Below are 20,845 nucleotides of genomic sequence, written 5' to 3' on the forward strand. Positions count from 1 at the left end.
GTTACAGATCACCTTACTTTTTATGTAATCCTCGAGAGGATTTCTGGTGTGTTATGGTCTATTTTGTTTGTTTGTGTTTATTCCAAAAAATGGTTACCTTGATCCCAAAAGCAGGCGAATTAAAATCCAGTTTGAAAATCATAAAGATGAGTCATTTACACAGAAAAATTTGCTCTAGAATATCTGGACCAACCCAGGCAGCAGCCCTAAGCTAAGAGTCACTTGCTCTTTGCTTTATAAGTCACTTACAGATCTGATTTTCATATGTATATGTCAGCCTTCCTGGTGTGGTAGAAGAGTTTTCTAAATAAAAACATGGGTTTGCTGAATTGAATTCTTGACCAGACAAAGGTTTAGTAGACTAAGTGCCCCTCACTAACCCCTGCCTGGTCTGTTGGAACGTAGACTGCATTATCTTTCTCTGGCACATCGCAGTCACTGATAAATAAACATTTCTCTAAGTCTTTACGGCCAGAATGTCATCAGCACTTTGCATGGGACGTGTGCCGAGCCCTGAGTTGGGCTAATCCAGGTCAGAGCGGATGTGCCCGACATCCTGGCGTTGTTACCTGGGCAGATAGGGTTGAACACCGCCCATGGACAGAAAGATGGGCATGCCTTTCTTTAAAACGAGCCAGTTAAAATTGTTCCGGGAGAGTCTGGAGGAGAATTAGAAATGCGAGACAGCCCTTTATTGGGAAGCCTCCCAGTGCTGAACGCGTGCGTCTGTGTGGAGGCCGCGCCTCATCAGACATGGCTGGCGGTCAGCGTGGGTCCCTTGTGCGCGTTTAGCGGACGGTGTGTGGAGCACGGGAGGCCTGTCACAGCAGACGTGCAGGGACAGTGAAGCCCTGTGACACCAGCCATCCAAGGGCGCAAGCTTCGCCCGGTCTTCCTGCTGCTGCTGCCCAGGGGGCTTGTCTTCCTTCCACATGTCCCAGCTCCACTCTGCCCTGCTTTCTTCCTCCTCTTTTGCGATTGCTTTTTCTATGCAAAAATGTGAGTATTGCTTCATCCGCGTGTTAGGCTCTCAGTTTACAAAGACATTTTTGTTCCTTTCCCCCAGCAGCCGGGTGAGGAGCCAGGCATTTCACAACCAGGACACGAGGGCCTTGTGAGAGATACCCAGGCCCAGTGCAGACCCACCAGGGGGGCTCGATCCTCAGCCCCTTGCTTTTGAATGCCCATTGGTCTGTGAAGTGAGCTCTGTAAGGGAAAGGCAGGCTTTAAACTCTAAAGCGCAGCATAAACACAGCAGCAAGCATCTCTGCCCCTGCCATGTGCGGTGGAGACAGTGGAGGAGACACGCTGAGCCCTGCAAGGAAGTGGGCAGATCTGGGGACAGTCAGAGTCAGAGGCCGGAGTTTGTATTCAGGGCTCAGTCCTGCTCAGCAGTCCAGTTTTCACTCCAAACACTCAGAAGCATCTTTAGATTTTTCTCTTCTGAAAGCGAGGAGAGGGTTAAAATGAAATGTGATCCTTCTTCTGCAGCTAGCAGGATATGGACCCTTTCCTTTTCTTCTTACGTGTTTTTTTTAAAGTGCTTTATTAATCACAGATGTCTCAAATTTACAGTCTGGGACTAGAAGACGATTTCTCCCAGCAGTTTTAGGGGAGTGTGTGTGTGTGTGTGTGTGTGTGTGTGTGTGTTCACATGGCCGAATTCTTTCCTGTGTGGGGCTGAGGGTCAGGGCTCAGCTTTGCCCTCCTTTCTTTAGCTTTTTCACTATTTTAAGAAGAAATCTAGCATGGACTTTGTGTGAACTCCAACTTCAGCCAAGAAGCCGTCTCCTTGGGGTTGTTTTCCCCTCAAAATAAGGCAAAATCTACTTTAATTGATTTTTCTCTCTCGGGGCTTCAGGCAGCTCACAAGTGGCTTTCTCGTACACACTTGAGCATTTTTTTAAATGACTTTGATGTTCTGATCTATCTCTTTATGCTGATGTTTCCTTTGTCCCCTTAATAAGGGACAAGTTATTTTTTTAATTACAAACAGAATAAAGTAATTCAGTAGGTTGTTTCATTCATCCTTCACCTAAAAATGATTTTGAGAATGTCTGAGCATGCTAGGTTCAGCAATTGAGCATCAACGCATGAACCAGGAAGTCACGGTTCGATTCCTGGTCAGGGTACATACCTGGGTTGCAGGCTCGATTCCCAACAGGGCACGTACAGGAGACAGCCGATCTATGATTCTCTCTCATCATTGATGTTTCTCTCTCTTCCTCTCTCTGAAATCAATGAAAACATAATTTTTAAAAATAAATAAAAATGGACAAAAATTCCCTTCTTGGTTTATCTTCGCTGCTAGCATTTTTCTAAGTCATAAATATTCCAGCAGAGTGAAGTAATGTCAGGCAAGTGATCTGGTGCAGAGCTGTTCAGGAAGCCCTGCTGTTCCCTGCAGAACATCGGTCCACAGCACTCCGAGCGTGGCCTGGCGCTCTGCCCCTTCCTGGTCCAGGATGGTCCATCCAGGCCACGGCCATGTTTAGTGCTCGACCTGCCAGATGAGGGGGGGATCTCCTTTGAACCTGCTTTCCAAAGTGCAGGGGACCAAATCCTATGCGGCTGAGCCCACAGAGAGAAGCTAGGACATGACGTCTCTAATTTCTTTTTCTTTTGAACCAATTTGTACAACTACCAGCTCCTTTCCCACGTAAGGCTAGAACGCCCTGAGCATCATCCACCTAAAGCAGTGGTTCTCAACCTTCTGGCCCTTTAAATGCAGTTCCTCATGTTGTGACCCAACCATAAAATTACTTTCGTTGCCACTTCATAACTGTAATGTTGCTGCTGTTATGAATTGTAATGTAAATATCTGATAGCAGGATGGTCTTAGGCGACCCCTGTGAAAGGGTCGTTCGGCCGCCAAAGGGGTCGCGACCCACAGGTTGAGAACCGCTGACCTAAAGACAGTCCTGCTCAGCAATCCAGTGTTCACTGTAAACACGAAGAGGCATCTTTAGACTTTCCCATTCTGAAAGCGAGGAGAGGGTTAAAATGAAATGTGATCCTTCTTTGTCTGCAGCTGGAAAAGGGATATGGACCCTTTTCCCGTCCTTCTTATGTGGGTCCTCAAACTGTTAGTGATGGACCGCAGGTCCTGCTCTCCCACGGATGCCCGCCGGGTCCCTGCCTTCAGGCTCAGGCCCTGCCCTCGCTGCTCACCCCGGCCAAGAGCTCTCTCACTTTTCTGTAACCCTGCGAGTTTGGGTGGACAAGGAGACTGAGGATTCCTGCTAAGCATCCTCTTTCCACTTAGGATTCATGTTGTCTGCTGCATTGCTCCCATGAGAATGCCCCCAATCCTCATTTTTAGGCACAGAAATACATGTGCAGTTCATTTGTTCACATAGGTGGTGTTCCCCATTATTCTGATGTCTGAGTATCTGCTTATGAGTGTAAAGACCTAGAGTGTATATGGGCCTCGGTCCTTTGCCTGCCTCCTGGTTCATAAAAGACACGGCAGCTCTCCATCAGTGACACCTCACCCCATCCAGGCCTGTCAGGGGTGTCGCCCCCACCTCCACCGGTGCACCACCTTCATAGGTATTTGTCTTGGGCAGTTATTCAACGGAGGGCATATACATTGAAGAAATGACTGTTCTTACTGGTAAAATATGGATTGTGAGTCAGCTTGGCGATTTCTTTAGGCTGGAGATTTCTGATGTTTCCATTTGGCACTTAATAAGCACCTACTGTGTGCAGGGCCCTAAGAGTACAACAAGTCACAAGACAGATGAGCCCTTGCCCTCATGGACCATACATTCTCTAGTACATGGGTGTTAGGCCTGACTCCTTCAAAGGCTGGCTTCAGTGCTGCCTCCTCCATGGAGCCCTCCAGGATCACTCCACCTGGTTCCATTTCTTCTCAACCTCTAACAGGCTGAGACTCACGTATAGCATGTGTCCATTCTTGCCTGTACAAAGTCTGTGTGACTCCAGGAAACACTGTGGTCAGCCCATGGAGGGAGGAAGTGGGTATCATTCATCTCCATCAGGTGGCAAGTACAGGGCCTGACTCTGAGTCAGCACATTAAATGACTGAAATATGTCACCATGTCTTTCTAATAGTTACTACTTGGTTGAATAAATTATCACCTAGCATGTGGCTTATCCAAACCCTCCTCTTCCTGGTCCCTCCTGTTCTCACTGAGGGTTCCTGAGGCACATCTCCTTCCTGTGACCTTTATGAGACCCTGAGAAAGCCCCTCAGCAGTCTCGCTTCCTGAATGTCAGCTTAATGGTATCATTCCCCCCTGCCTCCTCCAGATGGCACCTCCGGAAAATAAAGCTGATGTGGAAGTGTTTCAGTCACTCATTTAAAAATAAATAAAATTAAAAACCTGTATGGTTATATGTGTTCCTACACACACATATACCAGACATATGGAGGGGGAGAGGGGATTACTCTTGAGCAGAATGCTACTTTGATTCGTTCGGAACCAAAGTCGGCCTCTGAGAAGATCTAGATTTTTAAGAATGAGACACCCTCCTTGAAATGCCTCATCAGTTTATGGACGATTGCACCCTCTGCCATGGGCGGCTTGGACCAGGGGAGGAATGGGACAGCTATTAGTCGGGGCCCCACTGTCTCGTCCAGGCGTCTGGAGCTTGAGTGGCAACGGCTGTGGCCTCTTACTAATCACAGGTTGGGAGGAAGTGACTCCCTACCTTTTTAAGTGTCTCACATAATGGCCTGCAGGCCACAGAGGTAAATACAGCAAAGGCAGGTGTCTGTCTGGAAGAACCTCTCCAATGGCTTAGTTTCATTTATTGTTGAGACTTCAAACGATTTCAGAAAATACAAATAGTGAATGCTCTTCCTCCTGCCATCCCCTGTGGCAGAGCCCGGGTTCGAGGACTCGGGAGAAGGCCGGCGTCCACGGTCACTGGTTCTCCGTTTGTACGGGAACGCCTCACACATAACCCAGGGTCTGTTGAGTGTCAGCCGTTACCTACGTTTTTTTACATCTCCTTTGTTCTCCTGAAAAACCATCCACTCGGAGCTGACTACATTTAATGTTTGAGATCCGAGGAGAAGTTTGGACATAGTTTCTGTAAGTGTTTTGGTTATTTGAGGAAGAACTCCTCCTCCTCACATATTTCTTTAAAAAATGTGTTGTTTAGTTCATTGTTGCTGGTATGGACTCCACCGTGGGAGGCAGCTTGGCTGAGGCTGAGAGCAAAGAAGCGCACGCCTGTGTAGTTTCAAAGTGTGGCTGTGAGCAAGGGGCACGCACGGTGGGCCGCCCAGCACTCCCGCCAGCCTGGCCCCGGCCACTGGTCACCGACACTGCACGTTCCAGAGCTGCTGTTTGTCACAGAGTCTGCCCGGTCCGTGTACACGCACACGCATGCACACATGTTTCTTTACTGAGATGTACTTTTCTTCACTGGGAGTGAGTCAGACTAATACACTTATCCAACGGGATTAGTTTTTAATTTCCTGTAAATTCTTCTTTAAACCATTCTTTATTGGGTTTTGTTTATCAAGAAAATGAGTGAAAATAACTTAAACATCCCATCCTACAGTGCCTGTGACCTTGTACGTGACAATGACATTTTAAAACTGTGACAGTGATACTGATTTGGAGACTTGGCATTTTTTGGAGGGGGCAGTACATCCTGAGAAAAATCGTCTCTAGTGTAACTCAAGTGTGTGAAGCATTTGAAAAGCGTGTGTGTGGGCTGGGCCTGCTCTGTGGCGTTTCTGCCCGTCAGGGAGGCACGCACTGGGCGGTGCTGGGGCTCCTTGGTAATGGCCTGCCTGGGGCCACACGGTCACGCGTTGTCTCTCTCTGGTCCCTGCAGACTCGCTGTCCGTCTCCAGTAATGATGCCAGCCCGCCTGCCTCCGTGGCCTCCCTTCAACCCCACATGATGGGGGCCCAGAGCTCCCCAGGCCCCAAGCGCCCAGGCAACACGCTGCGCAAGTGGCTGACGAGCCCGGTGCGGCGGCTGAGCAGCGGCAAGGCCGACGGGCACGTGAAGAAGCTGGCGCACAAGCACAAGAAGAGCAGGGAGGTCCGCAAGAGCGCCGACGCCGGCTCGCAGAAGGACTCGGACGACAGCGCGGCCACCCCGCAGGACGAGACCGTGGAAGAGGTCAGTGCCGCTCAGCCCGAGCCGGGCACCCCAGAGCCCTCCAGCACGTCCTCTCCGGGTTGTGGGCATGGTTGCTGGTCTGACTGTTCTCACTCGGTTCTGTGCTCTGTGGTGCCTAGGAGTGTGGGGGGCCCACGGAACCCCTGGGAGCGGACTGCTAGACTCAGTGGGGACAGGCCTGGGAGGAGCTGCTCCAGGTTAGCAGGGTCAGGACCTGCATGAGGCTTCTGCAGCCAATCAGAGGCCTGGGAGCTTCCCTCCCACCCCTCACCCCACCCCCACCCCAGGGCAGGGCACCCTGGGCCTGCCCTAGAGCAAGTGGGTGCCCTGTGCTTCAGCTTCTCCCCCTCATTCACCCAGGGCCAAGGCCAGGAGTGCTGGCCTGAGCTGCCCGTCTCAGCAGCCCCTGAGGCTGGAGAAATGTCCCCCCCCCATTTTCACACTTACCTCTGTCCTGAGTAGTAAACACTGGATTATTTCCCTGTCATCAAAGATAAATATAGGTAGGTCAGCCAGGAATTTTTTTCATTTCCTTTTGTGGGGGGCTCAGTGGGGTTAATTATACTTTATTCAAAATTCTTTCATGATCCCCAAGTTGGGCTGGAAGCACTGGTGGTGTCCCTGAGGGGCCTGCAGAGGATTTAGCTAGACCCACCCAGATCCCTCATAGGCTTGGAAAGAAAAGGGCAGAGGGAGAGAAGGGACAAGCTCTGTGTCGTTTAATTTATTTGTGGATGTGGGTGTCCTGCTGCTGCCCCCCCCCCACCCCACCCCCACCGCACGCTTTGCCGCGGGCTGTGCTGGAGTGTGTGGTTCATTGCATTCGCATCTTTCTTCTAAATCTGTATCCTCTTAGTAGAAATAAACTGAATTTTTTTCCAAAAGTAAGAATAGAGGGATATTAATGGGATAATTCCGATTCTTAAAATGCACCTTGGATTGCATTTTTCTTTACACCGTTATTATGCCCATGAATTTTATACTAGCGAGGTGCCAAAAGGGAAGCTTAACATGGGCCAGAGGACCTGGACACCATCAGGGTTAGGGCTCAAACTTCTGAACGTGATTGTTTTTTTCCTCTCGGAGTTGAGATGTATTCAGAGCCTAACAGATACCATTGGCAGTTCCTTCTAAACACACACTCGATGGCCCTTCTCTCGTCCAAGTTGGCAAGCAGAGCGCTTGGGTTGCAGGAAGGAATGAGAAGTTACCGTCAGGGCTGGGAAGATTGTTCTCTGTCTGCCATCTGAGCTTCTGTCCAGCATGTAGTTTTCTGGTTAACCCCTTAGGGCTCGTTTCTGTGAACTGACGTTGACAGTGGGGACCCACTGCGTAATGAGCGAGTGTTGGTTCCATTTCAGAGAGGCCGGAACGAGGGCCTGAGCAGTGGCACGCTCTCCAAGTCCTCCTCCTCGGGCATGCAGAGCTGCGGAGAGGAAGAAGGGGAGGAGGGCGCCGACGCCGTGCCCCTGCCCCCGCCCATGGCCATCCAGCAGCACAGCCTGCTCCAGCCGGACTCGCAGGACGACAAGGTAGGGGCCCGGGCCGCCCGCGTGACGGGGGCGCCCTCAGTAGCTGCCAAGCTCCAGCCTCATTGTAGGAGATAGGTGACTCCCGGGCCGTCCAAGGGCGTCTGGGAAACATTCTGCTTTTCAGGCAGATTCCGCCAGTTTTCATCCCAAAAGCTTTTGGATGACAAAGTCCAGTTAGACTAAGTAGCAGGCCGGCATGTGCTGTTTCTCACACACGTGCATTTGTATAATATGTTCGGTGCATTTTTAATGGTGCTTCAGCAGTTGCCACTTTTAAAGTAAGGCTCCCTCTTTAACTGTCCCAACGGGGCCCTGAGAGCAGCCACAGGCGCCCCGAGCTGTCTGTGCACCCGCCTCCTCGTCCAGCATAGGCGGCCTGTTCTCCCTGTGAGGTGCTTTTGCACAGGCTGTTCAGATGAGATCGTTGCTATCCAGTTCCTCTTCCCAGCATGCCACAAATCAGGAGGATCACACTGGAGTGTGGGGACAGGCGTCCAAGTTCAGAGCCACGAAACTCCTCCTTGGAGACGTGCGGAGGCGCCAAGCCAAGTCCATCGGTTTCTGTGTTTTTTGAGTTCTTATGTAATTGAGAATTATTTTATATACCCCAATTGTAGATCCCAAAATATCAAACAGGAAACCTGATGGCTGGCTTACGTGTCCTCTCACATCCTGGCCCACTGTGCTCCTCCAAATTGTCAGGTGCTGAAAACCGTGCTGTGAAGTCATCACTAGTGGTTGTTTTTTTGTGGTTTTTTTGCAATAGCTAAGTTTTAGGAATAAAACATATCAGTTTTCCCCATTCTTCCCTTTTTTCCTCCCCTGACTCCATCCTCAGAGCTATCACGATCACTTGCTGAATCGCCTGTTTTCTGACAGGGGGAGGGGGCAGCCAGGGCCAGTGATGAACCGCTGCCCAGCCAGGTCGCACAGGAATCTTGACCTGAGGCAGACGTTTCTCCAGCCCCTTCTCTGCAGAACTGACCTCCTCCTTCTCCCCTCCTGGCAGCCAGCGCGCAGTCAGGGAGCTGCGGGTCTTGGCTGGAGGATGTAGCTTGGGTTTGAGTCTGGAGTTTGGGGTGACTGAGGTGCACACCCTACACTGTCAGGGGTGGGAGGGAGCAAAGATGAAAGAGGACCTCACCCCTCTGCACAGAGCGGACTCATCAGGAAATGGGGTGCGTCATTTCTCTAACAGTCCCTACGCTATTTCGTGGTATTCTAAGCTATACCGTTCTTAAAAGCAAAAAACTGAAATGTCTTAAATCTGCATGGTCAGCCAAAAGGGAGGTGCTAGGCCTGGTTATTTACCAAGTAAGAGTATTTCTTCTCCACTTAAACAGTGGATTGCATGATATTCTTCTGTTTCCTAAAATGGTTTATTGGTTATTGTGTTACCTCATTGGGTATTATTATCAGCAGCAGTTCTTCATTTTTAAAAGTCTATAGTGATGTTCCCAGAGAGTATATTTCTTGTGACTAATATTTTGTTTTGTTCTGTTTTCTCTTTTTGTAAACTTTCACGGCAGCATTATGTTGATTTGTGTTCTGTGTCTGTTTTGGCTCAGTTTCCTTACCTCTCCATTTGAATTGTTTCCCTTGTTTTCTTCACCTCATATTCCAGATTTCATTAGACCAAGCCAACATTTGTTTTGCAAAGTGCATACCTGAATCCACACATGTAGAAGCCTCGTTGTGAATGTATAGATCCGTACTGTCTGCTGTGAGAAGTGCATCGCTAGGACAGCTAGCTGTGTGTCGCATGCATCTCCACTGCCCTTACTATGAAGCGAGGCTCATATTACGCCCCTCTTCTAGTTTCCAATCGATGAACAGCGCAAGTAATCCGCAAACACACGGTGTTTGCTAATTACTGAACTTGAACGCAGTAGCCCTTCCCCCAAATTCCTTAAGTGTCACCCTGTGCACCCTGACTCTCGCCGTACACGGCGCCTGGTAGCTTGTGAGGCCACAGATCTTCTGTACTCTGCACTAATGATTGGGGAAGTGGATGGCACAGGAAATGGTGAGCTCGTCCCCCTCCTCCCTGTCTGCTCAGCGTGCCCTGGTTCCTTTTCCTCCTCGTTTCTTTCTTTTAAACCCATAGGCATTTTTAGTATCTTGTTTTGTTTCCTGATTATTTAAGGATTCACTCATTAGACCGTAAGCCTTTCATTCTTCCATTGATCAGAGTCTGTATTTTTTTCCCTTTCGCCAATAGCCCAGCCAGCAGTTGCAAAAGTTACAGTTAGGATTCTCCCATGCCCAGGCACCTCTCTGAAAAGCGTTATGATGTTACATGACTGCGGATTGAAAACAGACACTGTCTGCTTTCCACATGTATCCCAGACAGGTTTTATTTAATACTTCATGTCAGAATATTGTAAATTTAGAGGGATGACTTTAAATAAATGCAAACAAAGACAAACTTGTGGTCTTTTTGTCTGGAATTACTTTTGAGAAGAGCTTGAGCTTGCAGGAGGATTTCCTGTCTGTCCAGTGACTAACATAAGGCATTCCCCTCCCCCCTTTCTTTTTCTTAACTTCTTCCATAGGCCTCTTCTCGGTTGTTAGTCCGCCCCACCAGCTCCGAAACGCCGAGTGCAGCCGAGCTTGTCAGTGCAATTGAGGAACTCGTGAAAAGCAAGATGGTAAGGCTTTCCGAGGAAGAGGTGCGGAGGCTCTGCGTGGCGCTGCAGTGCATGGGCCTTGTCCGTGTACTGCTCTTGTGCCCTGGTCATGAGGGCTGCAGAATGTGTCTGTGACGTCTTGCACAGTGGGCGTTCCCAAGGCCACCCTCACTTCTACCAGCTGCAAGAGTCGGGTCCCCAAGACCATCCTCGGGTTCAGTAGTTCACTGGAAGGGCTCACAGAACTTAGAACAGCCACCATTGCAGAGCCTTACTGTGAACAGACACAGATTAAAACCAGCAGGGTAGAGATGCATTGGGCTTCGAAGTCAGGCAGAAAGTTAGGAAGTTAGACAGGGAAGGCTGCTAGGAGTTGGCAGATAACTCAAGAAAGAACTGGATGCCACTGATCAAGATCTACAGATCGTGTCTGTAGGAACCGAGTTAAACCTCAGCCTGGCTGTCTCTTTGAGAGACAGCTGATGAATGGTGCCAACAAAGGATGCTTACATTGTAGTCAGTGAGTTTCAAGCATCCTTAAACAGTTTAAAAACAGCCTTTCATACACATCAGTTATATGACCATGAAAATCATCCTTGTCTGTGAATTTAAATAGTTTCCCCAAGAAATGCTATAAGGCAACACTGTCAACCTGCCAGTCAGTAGTCTGCAGGTATTTACATTGCATTCCACTCTAAGTGGGCTGAGGTTCGCTGTGATTCACTTAGGTGACCGCTAAATGGAGAGGGGTTCTATGGCTGTCTCTTTCCCCTCTTACTGGTTTATTCCTCCTTTGCAGCTTTACACCCTCACATCTCTTCTGAAGTTAACAGGCAGAAAGTTGTTGGCATTGCAGGAAGGGCGTAGGTTTGGGGGTCAGGTAGATGTGGGTTGAAACTCTCCTACTTACTGTCTCTCAACTGTGAGCTGGGACCGTGAATGCAGTGGGGTTTGTTAAGCTCCTAGCAAGCATTCGTCGTGTGGACATTCACTGATGCCTCTCTTTCCCGGTGGGAAAACCACACTTATTCTTTTTCTGATGGACTCACCCCTCTCCATCCTCCAGGGAACATGATCTAGATTCTGCCTTTTTTCCTGGTCCAAGAGAAACATAACTGCATTGATTTCCTGTCACTGATCCTTCCATGACGAACAGGAACTATTTTGTGGGTAAAAACCCTAGTGACTCTTTTAAATATTCTTCACCCTTATCCTGGCCCCTGGGACTCTGAGTTGCTCCTGCCCATCCCACCACGTGCATCATGTTCATTTCCGTGTGGGTGATGATCTCTTAGGCTCAGGCACCTTCACGATAGGATTTGAACCCTGAATGGTTTATGCATCAGAAGCGAGGTATTCATGGATTGGATTGGGGAGAAGGTGCTCGGCTCCTGTGCAGCAGTATTCAAGGAACAACCTCCTGACCCCAAAACCTGAGCGTCCTATCTGAAAAGTCAGAACCAACAGGCAACTTCCTGGGTTTGCTCCTCTCTCCTGTCTACGTTCCTGAGAGATTGTGTATCTTCTGTGTGTCTTCCCTGAGCGTCAGCTATGCGGCAGCAGCAACAGACAGCTGTAGTGGCTGCTGGGATTTGACGTTGGGGTTTTCTTCCGTTCGTTGTTCTAAGTATAAAATGAGATACAAGAAAGAATGGGGATTAATGAAGTAAACATCTAACTCAAGATAGTAGAAGAACAAAAAAATAAACCAAAGCAGAAGGAATGAGTTTATAGAGATAAAAACAGAAATTATTGAGCTGGAAAAGAGAAAAATAGTAGAATATATAAAACCAAAAATTGGTTCTTTCAAAAAATATAGATATCAGGTAACCTGAAAAAAAAAAGAAAGCACAAATTCACAAAATAAGACATTACAGGGGAGCAGCAAACAGGAAATTGAAGCAGTCATAACATTACTTTGTTCAACTCTTTAAAAGTACATTTGAAAACCTGCATGAAATCTGCAGCTTTTAAGATATAATTTACCAAAACCAACCTCAGAAGAGAGAATCGCTACAAGACCTTTCTTCGTCTAAGAAAGAAAGTTGACAAGAACCTACCCGCCACAATACCGCCAGGTGCAGAGGATCCACAAGTAATTCATCCGAATCGCCATCCTGGGTCCGAGGCAGCTATGGCTGTGGCAGCCTCCCCCTCGCACACTGCTCGTGGGAGAGGCAGTGGGCAGCATTGAGGGAGTGGACGGCATAAATGAGAGGGAGTGGGCAGCATTGAGGGAGGGAACACGCAGTCCTGACTGCGCCCTGTCGGTGTGTGCACCCAGGTCTCTCTGGATGCCCCCCCCCACCCGCCCCCCACGTCTGGACCAGCCATGTCTCGGTCCAGACAGCCTTTCCAGCCGCTACAGAAACTGCCTCGCGGACATCACTGAAGTCCAGGACTTCACCTCACTCGCTCCTGGGCGAGGGCACCTCGGGCATTTCTCCCTTCCTTTTTTTTCTCACCATTCAAGTGGACAGAGTTAATTCTGAGCTTCAGCTGCTAGGAGTCTGGACAGGAGGCAGAGCAGAGCTTCCTCCCCTCATTCTTCAGACTCGCCTCCTGCCAGGACCTCCAGAACCAGCGGGCGGCCAGCCTCAGCTCTCGCTCCAAATCACTCGCTGCCAGTTAATGTCAATAGCTATTTATTTGAAACTTCGAGTGCTCTTCTCTCATTAAACCCTGTTCCCCAACTGCGTTTCGCAAGTCAGAGCAGCAGTTGGTGTGTTTCCACAGCTCCGTGGGTGTGATGAGCAGACTTTGTGTCCTCCAAGCTGTGCTTCGTGATGGAGTCAGCATTGTTCTCTGAAGGGGAGAAAACAGGACACGCGTTGAGGCTTTAATTTGGTAGGGAATACTGTGTTCTTGCAGTTTTTGTTGGGCTTTCTGTTTGAAGATAAGTCAAGCACATTTTCCCAGTTCAGTCGCTAAATACTTCTCGGTCATCTCTGAATGTCCAGCGGGGCTGCTTCGGAAACTTTCAAACTATAACCTATGCTTTGTGAATTCAGGCTAAGAAAGAAAAGTAATATGTACCAATTAGAAAGCAATCAGCTGCAAATCTTTGTCACGTTAATCCAGAGATAGAAGTCACCAATATTTAACTCCCAGATTTAATCACCTGCAAAGCTTTGCTTGAGGTTCTACAGTAGATACAACAACAAAAACCATCACCTGCAGAAACTAACATCCGAGGGGTGGGGGTGGGGGGCAGGTTGGATCAGTAATTGAGGCCAGCATGCCTGCTTCCTCCAGAAGAGACAGACAGGAAGTGCAAGTGCCCCTAAGACCGGCATCATGGTTAGCTGAGCGATCTGTGTGCACCAGAGTATGCATCAAGGCTTCATAGATCATCAAGAAAAAACAAGTTTGTTTAAACTAAAATACAGTTTGCGGATGCTGCCACGTAGCCCACAGTAAGGCACGTGGGTGGGCATATGGGGTAAACCGGGCAATCATTTCTGAACAGATCATGCTTTCAAAAGGCAGGAATATAACTGAAAAGACAATTTCTGGATTTGAACTGGGTGCAGTGCTCTGGTGTAAACATGTTGTATATTTTTCTAATTATTTGTAATAAGGAATAGACTATATCAGTGGCTATAAACTTACTTTTTTTTTATTCTTATGTTCCTCTTTTATCCAGCTCCTCTTATTTAGTTTTTTAATAAAGTTGGGAGGATTGTTATTAAGTACTGTATAATTTCACAAAAATAGATTTTCTGATTTTGCGATCAGCTCTACTGTATCTCCTGAGTGTGAGATTTTCTTACCCTGATTTCAGCCCCGATGACTCTGGGCAGAATCGTGATTGGGGATGTCATTTCTTTCAGGCACTGGAGGATCGTCCCAGCTCCCTCCTCGTTGACCAGGGAGACAGCAGCAGCCCCTCCTTCAACCCTTCAGACAACTCGCTTCTCTCCTCCTCCTCGCCCATCGACGAGATGGAAGAAAGGAAGTCCAGCTCCCTAAAGAGGCGGCAGTAAGACACACGTTTGCACTGTCATTGTTTGGGTGGCTTTCCTCCCGACACTGTCACCTTCAGAACTGGAGCTGGGTCTCATGCCTGACTGAGTGCAATGAGGAGACCCAGGGGCTCTGAGTAACTGCACATATGCTTGAAAAGCCCTCAGGCCCCCGAAGGGCTCAGTCAGCCATCGCTGCAGTTTTTATTGTTTCATTTGTATATTATACAACTTAATTTTTAATATGTTTTTATTGATTTTTAGAGAGAGGAAGGAGAGGGAGAGAAAGAAACATCAAAGATGAGAAAGAAACATTGATTGGCTGCCTCCTGCATACCCCCTACTGGGGATCAAGCTGCAACCCCCCAGGCATGTGTCCTGATCATGACCGTTTGGTGCGTGGGACAGCACTCAGGCACTGACCCACACCGGCCAGGGCACAGATCATTCTTATTTATTCATAAATTCTAGACAAGAATATCCCCTCAAATTTGTGGTGATAAACTCCTATACTTTCTATTGTATGCACAGTTGTGAAAGAAAAAGAAGGCAACATAAAATTAAATTCAGTCCCCAAAACCGTAATATTTTCTGAATATATATTAGTGGTAGGTTTCTCTGTTCCAGTAAAGTATCTTATAGTGAAAGAAGAAGAATGAGCCCTGATAAATATTAGGTTAAACTTGCCTTTGAGGGAAAGAACACTGGTGAGCTGCATAGGGGCTGTGTCCGGGCACCTAGATGATGGTGCGCACGTGGGAGGTGCTTAGTCAGCGTGGGCTGGTTGGTTGAATGAATGAATGAATGAATGAATGAATGAAATAACCAACCAACCAAGGAAGGAACGACTTTAGGCTAACTGGGTGAGGATGTGCTCTGCTGATAAGTAATTGTCTTCTATTATCTGAGTGACCTTAGGCAGTTACTGAACCTTACAAAAAGAAACACTTCTGTGTTAAGTTTTTTTCCTGTATGTTCAGAGAAGTTTACAATGACTTAATCATTAAAAACAAAAGCCTGCTTCCTGCAATGTCACGCGTTATAACAAAGTTATGTCTGTGCTTCTCTTGGTTGTTCCTTTACTGATCATGATCGGGTCTGATGGTGGGAGTTCGCCCTGAGTGGGAAGTGTCTTGTGACCTCCACAACCCTCAGGGGTCACCCAGGTGCACCTCCCTGGATTTGGGACACTCATGATTGGAGACTCTGTGGTGTAAATCTGACATGTTCGCATTCCTGGGGGAGTCTGCCCCGACAAAAGCAAACGTGTGGAAGAATGCCTTTAGAAAATGAAGAGTCTAGATTATAAACACTTTTTCTCTCTCTTTCTAGCTACGTTTTGCAAGAATTAGTGGAGACAGAGCGTGACTATGTGCGGGACCTCGGCTATGTGGTAGAGGTATGTTTTCAGAGATTTAATAACCTGTATCGGTCCCCAAAGTCCACAGAGAGGTATCGTGTTACATTTTAACACTGAGACTTTCTGCAAAGCTTTAAAGACATTTTTGACAAAAAATTAAAAAAAAAAAAAAGCATTACTGAAAAATAAAGTTGAGCCAATTATCTTAACAATCAGTATAGACTTTTAAAGGCCTCTTTCTGCCTGATGTACCTGACATGCTCATTTTTTAATAATTAAGTTTTAAAATTATGCTATCTAACCATTGTAACTTATATGGGAGTCTTGCCTTTAATTATTGTACAAGAGTAGGTATCACCACAGAAATGCGAACATCACTGGTTAACAGAGTCTGCCCAGCTGTCGATTCAGTTCCGTCTGAATCTGCCTGGCTTCAGAGAATGGTCAGTGGATGCACCAGACCATTTGCTTATCGTTTTCCCGGACACATATCTCACCATTTTCATTGCATGGAGGTTGCTATGCCCTGCGTAGCCATCGAAAACCACTGCTGGGGTCAAGGAGCGCCTCTGGGCTTTTCCCTGCCTTTAAGCTCAAAGCATGATCATCTCCATAAACTCAGCTCATAGAGCTATTTTTATAGCATAAAATCTTATCACCTCTTCCTTCAACTTTGTGTGGGACAATGCTTTTGGGGTCTATATTCTATTAAAGTAATGGCTAGTAAGTTAAATGTGTAACAAAAAGAGTTACCATACTTGCTTTGACTACAGGCATCGTTAACAGCAAAAGAAGTCACTTGAATACTTAAGAGGTTCTGGTACAGGCTGAATTCCAGGTGTATTAAATAAAAGTTTTAACCACATTTAGCAACATATTTAATCAGCCATTGTTAAAAAAAAATCAATCTATGAAAAGAGTATAGTTAATTACTGCTTTAACAAATTATGGAAATAATCCAAAAAGAAAAGAAAATCTGTTTATATGAGAAATGCTGAGAACAGAGGAAATGTTTCTGGGAAAATAGTTAATATTTATAAGATGATTTGTTTTATGGAACCATTTACATTTATTTAAGCTTCTTCAGTTCCTTAGAAGGACTGTGATGACACATGGAGAGAAAACCATGGCAATGAATATAACAGTGTCCATTCTGCTTACATGTAGACACTGGTCCTTGAACATCAAGGGTTTGAACTGCTTAGTCCACTTACATGTGGATTTTTTTTTTCATTAAATACTGTAAATGTGTTTTCTCTCTCACGATTTTCTTAATAACATTTTCTTTTCTCTAGCTTACTTTATTGTAAGAATACAGTATGTAATACACACAACATAGAAAAGATGTATTAATGTATTAATTGACTTTGTTATCAGTAGGCTTCTGGTCAGCAGTAGGCTAGTTGGAAGTTAAGTTTTTGAGGAGTCTAGTTATCTGTGTGTTTTTGAGGGCACTGGGGTTGGCACCCCTAGACCCCTGTATTGTTCAAGTGCCAGTTAAGGACCCTTTCCATATAGGATTTGTATTTGTTTTTAAATAAAGAATTGGTTACAAGACATGGTATGTGTCTGTTTTGTCCCTTATTACTAAACCATCACTTGGTACAAACATGTTCGATGTAATAAACATGTTTTTTAATATTTCATTATAGGGCTACATGGCACTTATGAAAGAAGATGGTGTTCCTGATGACATGAAAGGAAAAGACAAGATTGTATTTGGCAACATCCATCAGATTTATGACTGGCACAGAGAGTACGTAAAGTCCACGTCACGCTGGGTGGTGTGCACACCGTGTCCCGGTCAGACCCCCACATATCAGCGAATGGGGACGGATGGGCATTGGGTCATTGCATTTCCTTGCCTGTGCAGCTGGGGGAGGCAGCTGGTGCAGAGGAAGAATTGATGGGCCGAGGAGTTTTGTGGTAGCATTTCATGGCCCGCGCAAGAGTCTTATCTCCTTCGTGCTGGTCCATCCCGGGCCCCCACCTCAGGGTGCCGAGCCTCACCACCTGGTCCATAGCCCAGGCCTGACCTTGAGTCCTTGACATCCCCTCTCTGTGCCACCGTCTTCAGCTGCACACCTGGGTCATAGTGTGACCCCCCTCATGGGATTTCTGTGAACGGGAACCGAGTTAATACACATGAAGCACTTAGAACATCATCTGCATAGAGTAAGCCTCGATACATATTTCTAAAGAATTGCAGCCACCTTCTGAATAAATACCGATTACACGCAGAGGGTCTTGAAGATGCTCATCTTCCAACTCGGTTTTAATGGAAAGCGTGGGCATGATTGCTCATGGTAGTCAGATTTGGTCGCAGTACATTGCCACACCTGCCCTAACAAGATCCGGGTCAGGGCTGACGCTACAGCAGCCGCCCGGCCTGCAGAGCTGGTCACTGCACGTCCATCCCTCAGGTCACCTTGCTGCTGACTTTAAAAATCCTTCATCCAGGGATTGCTCTATGTCAGCTGCTGGTGCTGTTGTGGGCAGTTCAGCTGCATTGTCCATTCCCCGTCGTGTGGGCAGCTCCTGCCTTCCTGTCTGTGTGTGCGTTGCGTCCCGAGCCTACAGCACCTATCATCACTTCTAAACCCAGTCAAGTGCTCGCTTCCCTGTGAGCCCCGACCACTCCAGGCAGGCGTGCTCCCTCCAGGCAGATGGCACATGCAAGGGAGCTTTGGAAACTGGACACACCCTACAGATATAAGGAGGACTGCCATGGTGTGTCTCAAGTGGGGTTGTATTATTTCAGTATCTCTCTCCCCTAAGGGAATGTAGGACTTTTGAGCCCAGGTCTTAGCTGTTATATCTCCTATAATACCTAATCCAGTCGGATTCAGATGAATGCTCGGTCAGCTTTAGGAGCAGCTCTAACTTACAGCTCTATAGCCTGTAGACTTCATAAAGAGATATTCGGTCCTATTACCCAGACTTCTACGCCAGCGTGACAGGGAAGGGGAAATAGCTGGTCCTGCTGACGAGACAGCGATATTGGCACCCGAGGTTGTGTCTCCCACAACAGCTGCAGACCTGGGGGATGTTTTAACCCAAAGGCTGCACAAGTTCAATACAGACTGATTGGCTTTCAGGTTAATAAAATAACAAGCATAAATGTGGACACATGAAAGGGATGATAACTTGGACATAGACCACACACAGCTGCCGTCCCAGCAAGGAATGTCCACAGCCATTTCGTTCCTGTGGTTGTCATACTCCTCTCGTCTCAGCTTTTTTTTAGGGGAGCTGGAGAAGTGCCTTGAAGACCCAGAAAAGCTCGGATCCCTCTTTGTGAAACATGTGAGTGTGATACTGTTGCTTATGTGCCGTTCTGATACTGTCCTGTTCAGTGATTGGTTTGTCAGACTGAAGGCGAGCTCACAGTTTACGCACGTGTTTGTGTGAAGAATAAGCCAAACGGCTCAGTGCCAGAGTCGGGTCAAAGCTCCCACACGAGGGCGCCCCGAGGCAGCCAGGGCAGCGTGCAGGAGGGCCTCCCTATGTCAGAGAGTGTTAAAGGGCTTCCTGTCCGTGGCTGAGTCTAACACAGCGTGTTTCTATTACTTCATAGCGACATTCTGGGGTGAAGCTGGCATCTTTTACTGCGAATGTGCTGGTGACGAACATTTGCTGAGATGCCGGCAGTTCCCCACCGTTGGCTCTGCGCCTCGGTGCACCTGGTAGCGCTAAGCAGAGGGCTGGTGACACTTAGCATTTGGGAAATAGTTTTGAGGGACCACAGGGGTGCACACCACACCTGGAGCTTCTCCAGGTGAAGGATGGCTCGCAGTCCGCTTGCCCTGCCTTCATATTTGAGACGAAAGAGCTGTTTCTTCCCAATAAAAACAGCCAGGCTTCCTAGGGCCACTGAGGGTTGAAGGGTGGGAGTGTTTCTTCCTTTAATGAGAACTGTGTTCCTTTGCTGTCTCGTCTTTGCCAGGTAGAGTGTGTGAGTGTGTGTGTGGAGGGGGGGCGGGGGGGTGACATATCCGAGGCAGTGACAAAGGAGGTCTGTTTCTGGAGCCACAAAGGAGTGGGCTGGTCTATGTCAGGAATCTGGAATGTGCTCCCAAGTCTAAACCATGCAGTTTTGTTTTAGGAAATTTCCTTTCTGAAGGTACTGAAATGTGCATGTGCTCTTATATTCTAATGAGCTTCCTGTTGTTATATCCTGTCTGTCTGCCTTTGTCATCCCCAGGAGAGAAGGTTGCACATGTACATAGTTTACTGTCAGAATAAACCGAAGTCTGAGCACATTGTCTCAGAATACATTGACACCTTTTTTGAGGTAAGATCTAAGATAGAAACAAAGTTTTTCTGAATCTTGTGATAATTTAAGCTTCTCAAAACTTTAAGTAGTAATGGTCACCCAGGAAACGAGCCTCAGTTCTAAGAGTTCTGGACCTGTGTTTGGTTCTTGGGATTCAGTCTGTGGTCGCATCCCTTAGCATTCAGAAGACTGGGTCATTGTGAAAATAGGGGTTTTGTTTCATTTTAAATCTGTTTTCAACTTAAGGCTCATTACACATTCAGAATAATTCATGACCTAAATTTTTAGCCTAAAACTAAAATATGTATGTGAATAAAAAGGCAATTGAAAGAAAGTCTTTAAACAAGCATCAAAGCAAAGACTGTTTTGAAAAACAGCTCAAGAAGGTTAAAGTATAAACTTTGGACATTCTGAGAAATAGTATACACTAGTTGGTTTTTGTGCAGCGTGGCCTCTTTTCTCAGTACTTTTATTCTGGTATAGTGAGCATTTCTGACAAGTGTGCAAGGACTAAAAAAAATGCCCTTTAAAAAAAAAAGAAAATACTTTTTTCCCCCCCTCTTTTAAAACCACAGGACTTAAAGCAGCGCCTTGGCCATAGGTTGCAACTCACAGATTTGTTAATCAAACCGGTGCAGAGAATTATGAAATACCAGCTGTTACTGAAGGTAAGAGCTCGCCAGGTGCTCATTCTGGTGTTGGGAGTTTGGTGAAGCAAGACGCAGTGAGGGCGAAGGAGGGTCTGGAGGTGGGGGAGAAGGAGGGTCCGGGAGGTGAGGGAGAAGGAGGGTCCGGGAGGTGGGGGAGGAGGAGGGTCCGGGAGGTGAGGGCGAAGGAGGGTCCGGGAGGTGAGGGAGAAGGAGGGTCCGGGAGGTGAGGGAGAAGGAGGGTCCGGGAGGTGGGGGAGGAGGAGGGTCCGGGAGGTGGGGGAGGAGGAGGGTCCGGGAGGTGAGGGAGAAGGAGGGTCCGGGA

The 20,845-nt window shown here is 47.4% G+C and overlaps 1 protein-coding gene across 8 annotated transcripts in view; it reads left to right on the plus strand.

Moving 5' to 3' along the window:
- Nucleotides 1-20,845, plus strand: part of TRIO (trio Rho guanine nucleotide exchange factor) — a 307,705-nt gene that overhangs the window by 265,070 nt on the left and 21,790 nt on the right. For 3 of the 8 annotated variants that reach the window (XM_036309519.1, XM_036309521.1, XM_036309516.1), the window contains 9 exons: nt 5,818-6,110; nt 7,472-7,642; nt 10,198-10,293; nt 14,106-14,254; nt 15,570-15,636; nt 17,250-17,353; nt 18,834-18,903; nt 19,802-19,891; nt 20,449-20,541. In XM_036309519.1, the coding sequence (XP_036165412.1) occupies nt 5,818-6,110; nt 7,472-7,642; nt 10,198-10,293; nt 14,106-14,254; nt 15,570-15,636; nt 17,250-17,353; nt 18,834-18,903; nt 19,802-19,891; nt 20,449-20,541 (1,133 nt within the window). The other 5 variants (XM_036309518.1, XM_036309520.1, XM_036309522.1 and 2 more) reach the window with 5 other exon arrangements.

Source organism: Myotis myotis, unplaced genomic scaffold, assembly GCF_014108235.1.
Source record: "Myotis myotis isolate mMyoMyo1 unplaced genomic scaffold, mMyoMyo1.p scaffold_m19_p_5, whole genome shotgun sequence".
Classification (NCBI taxonomy): Eukaryota; Metazoa; Chordata; class Mammalia; order Chiroptera; family Vespertilionidae; genus Myotis; species Myotis myotis.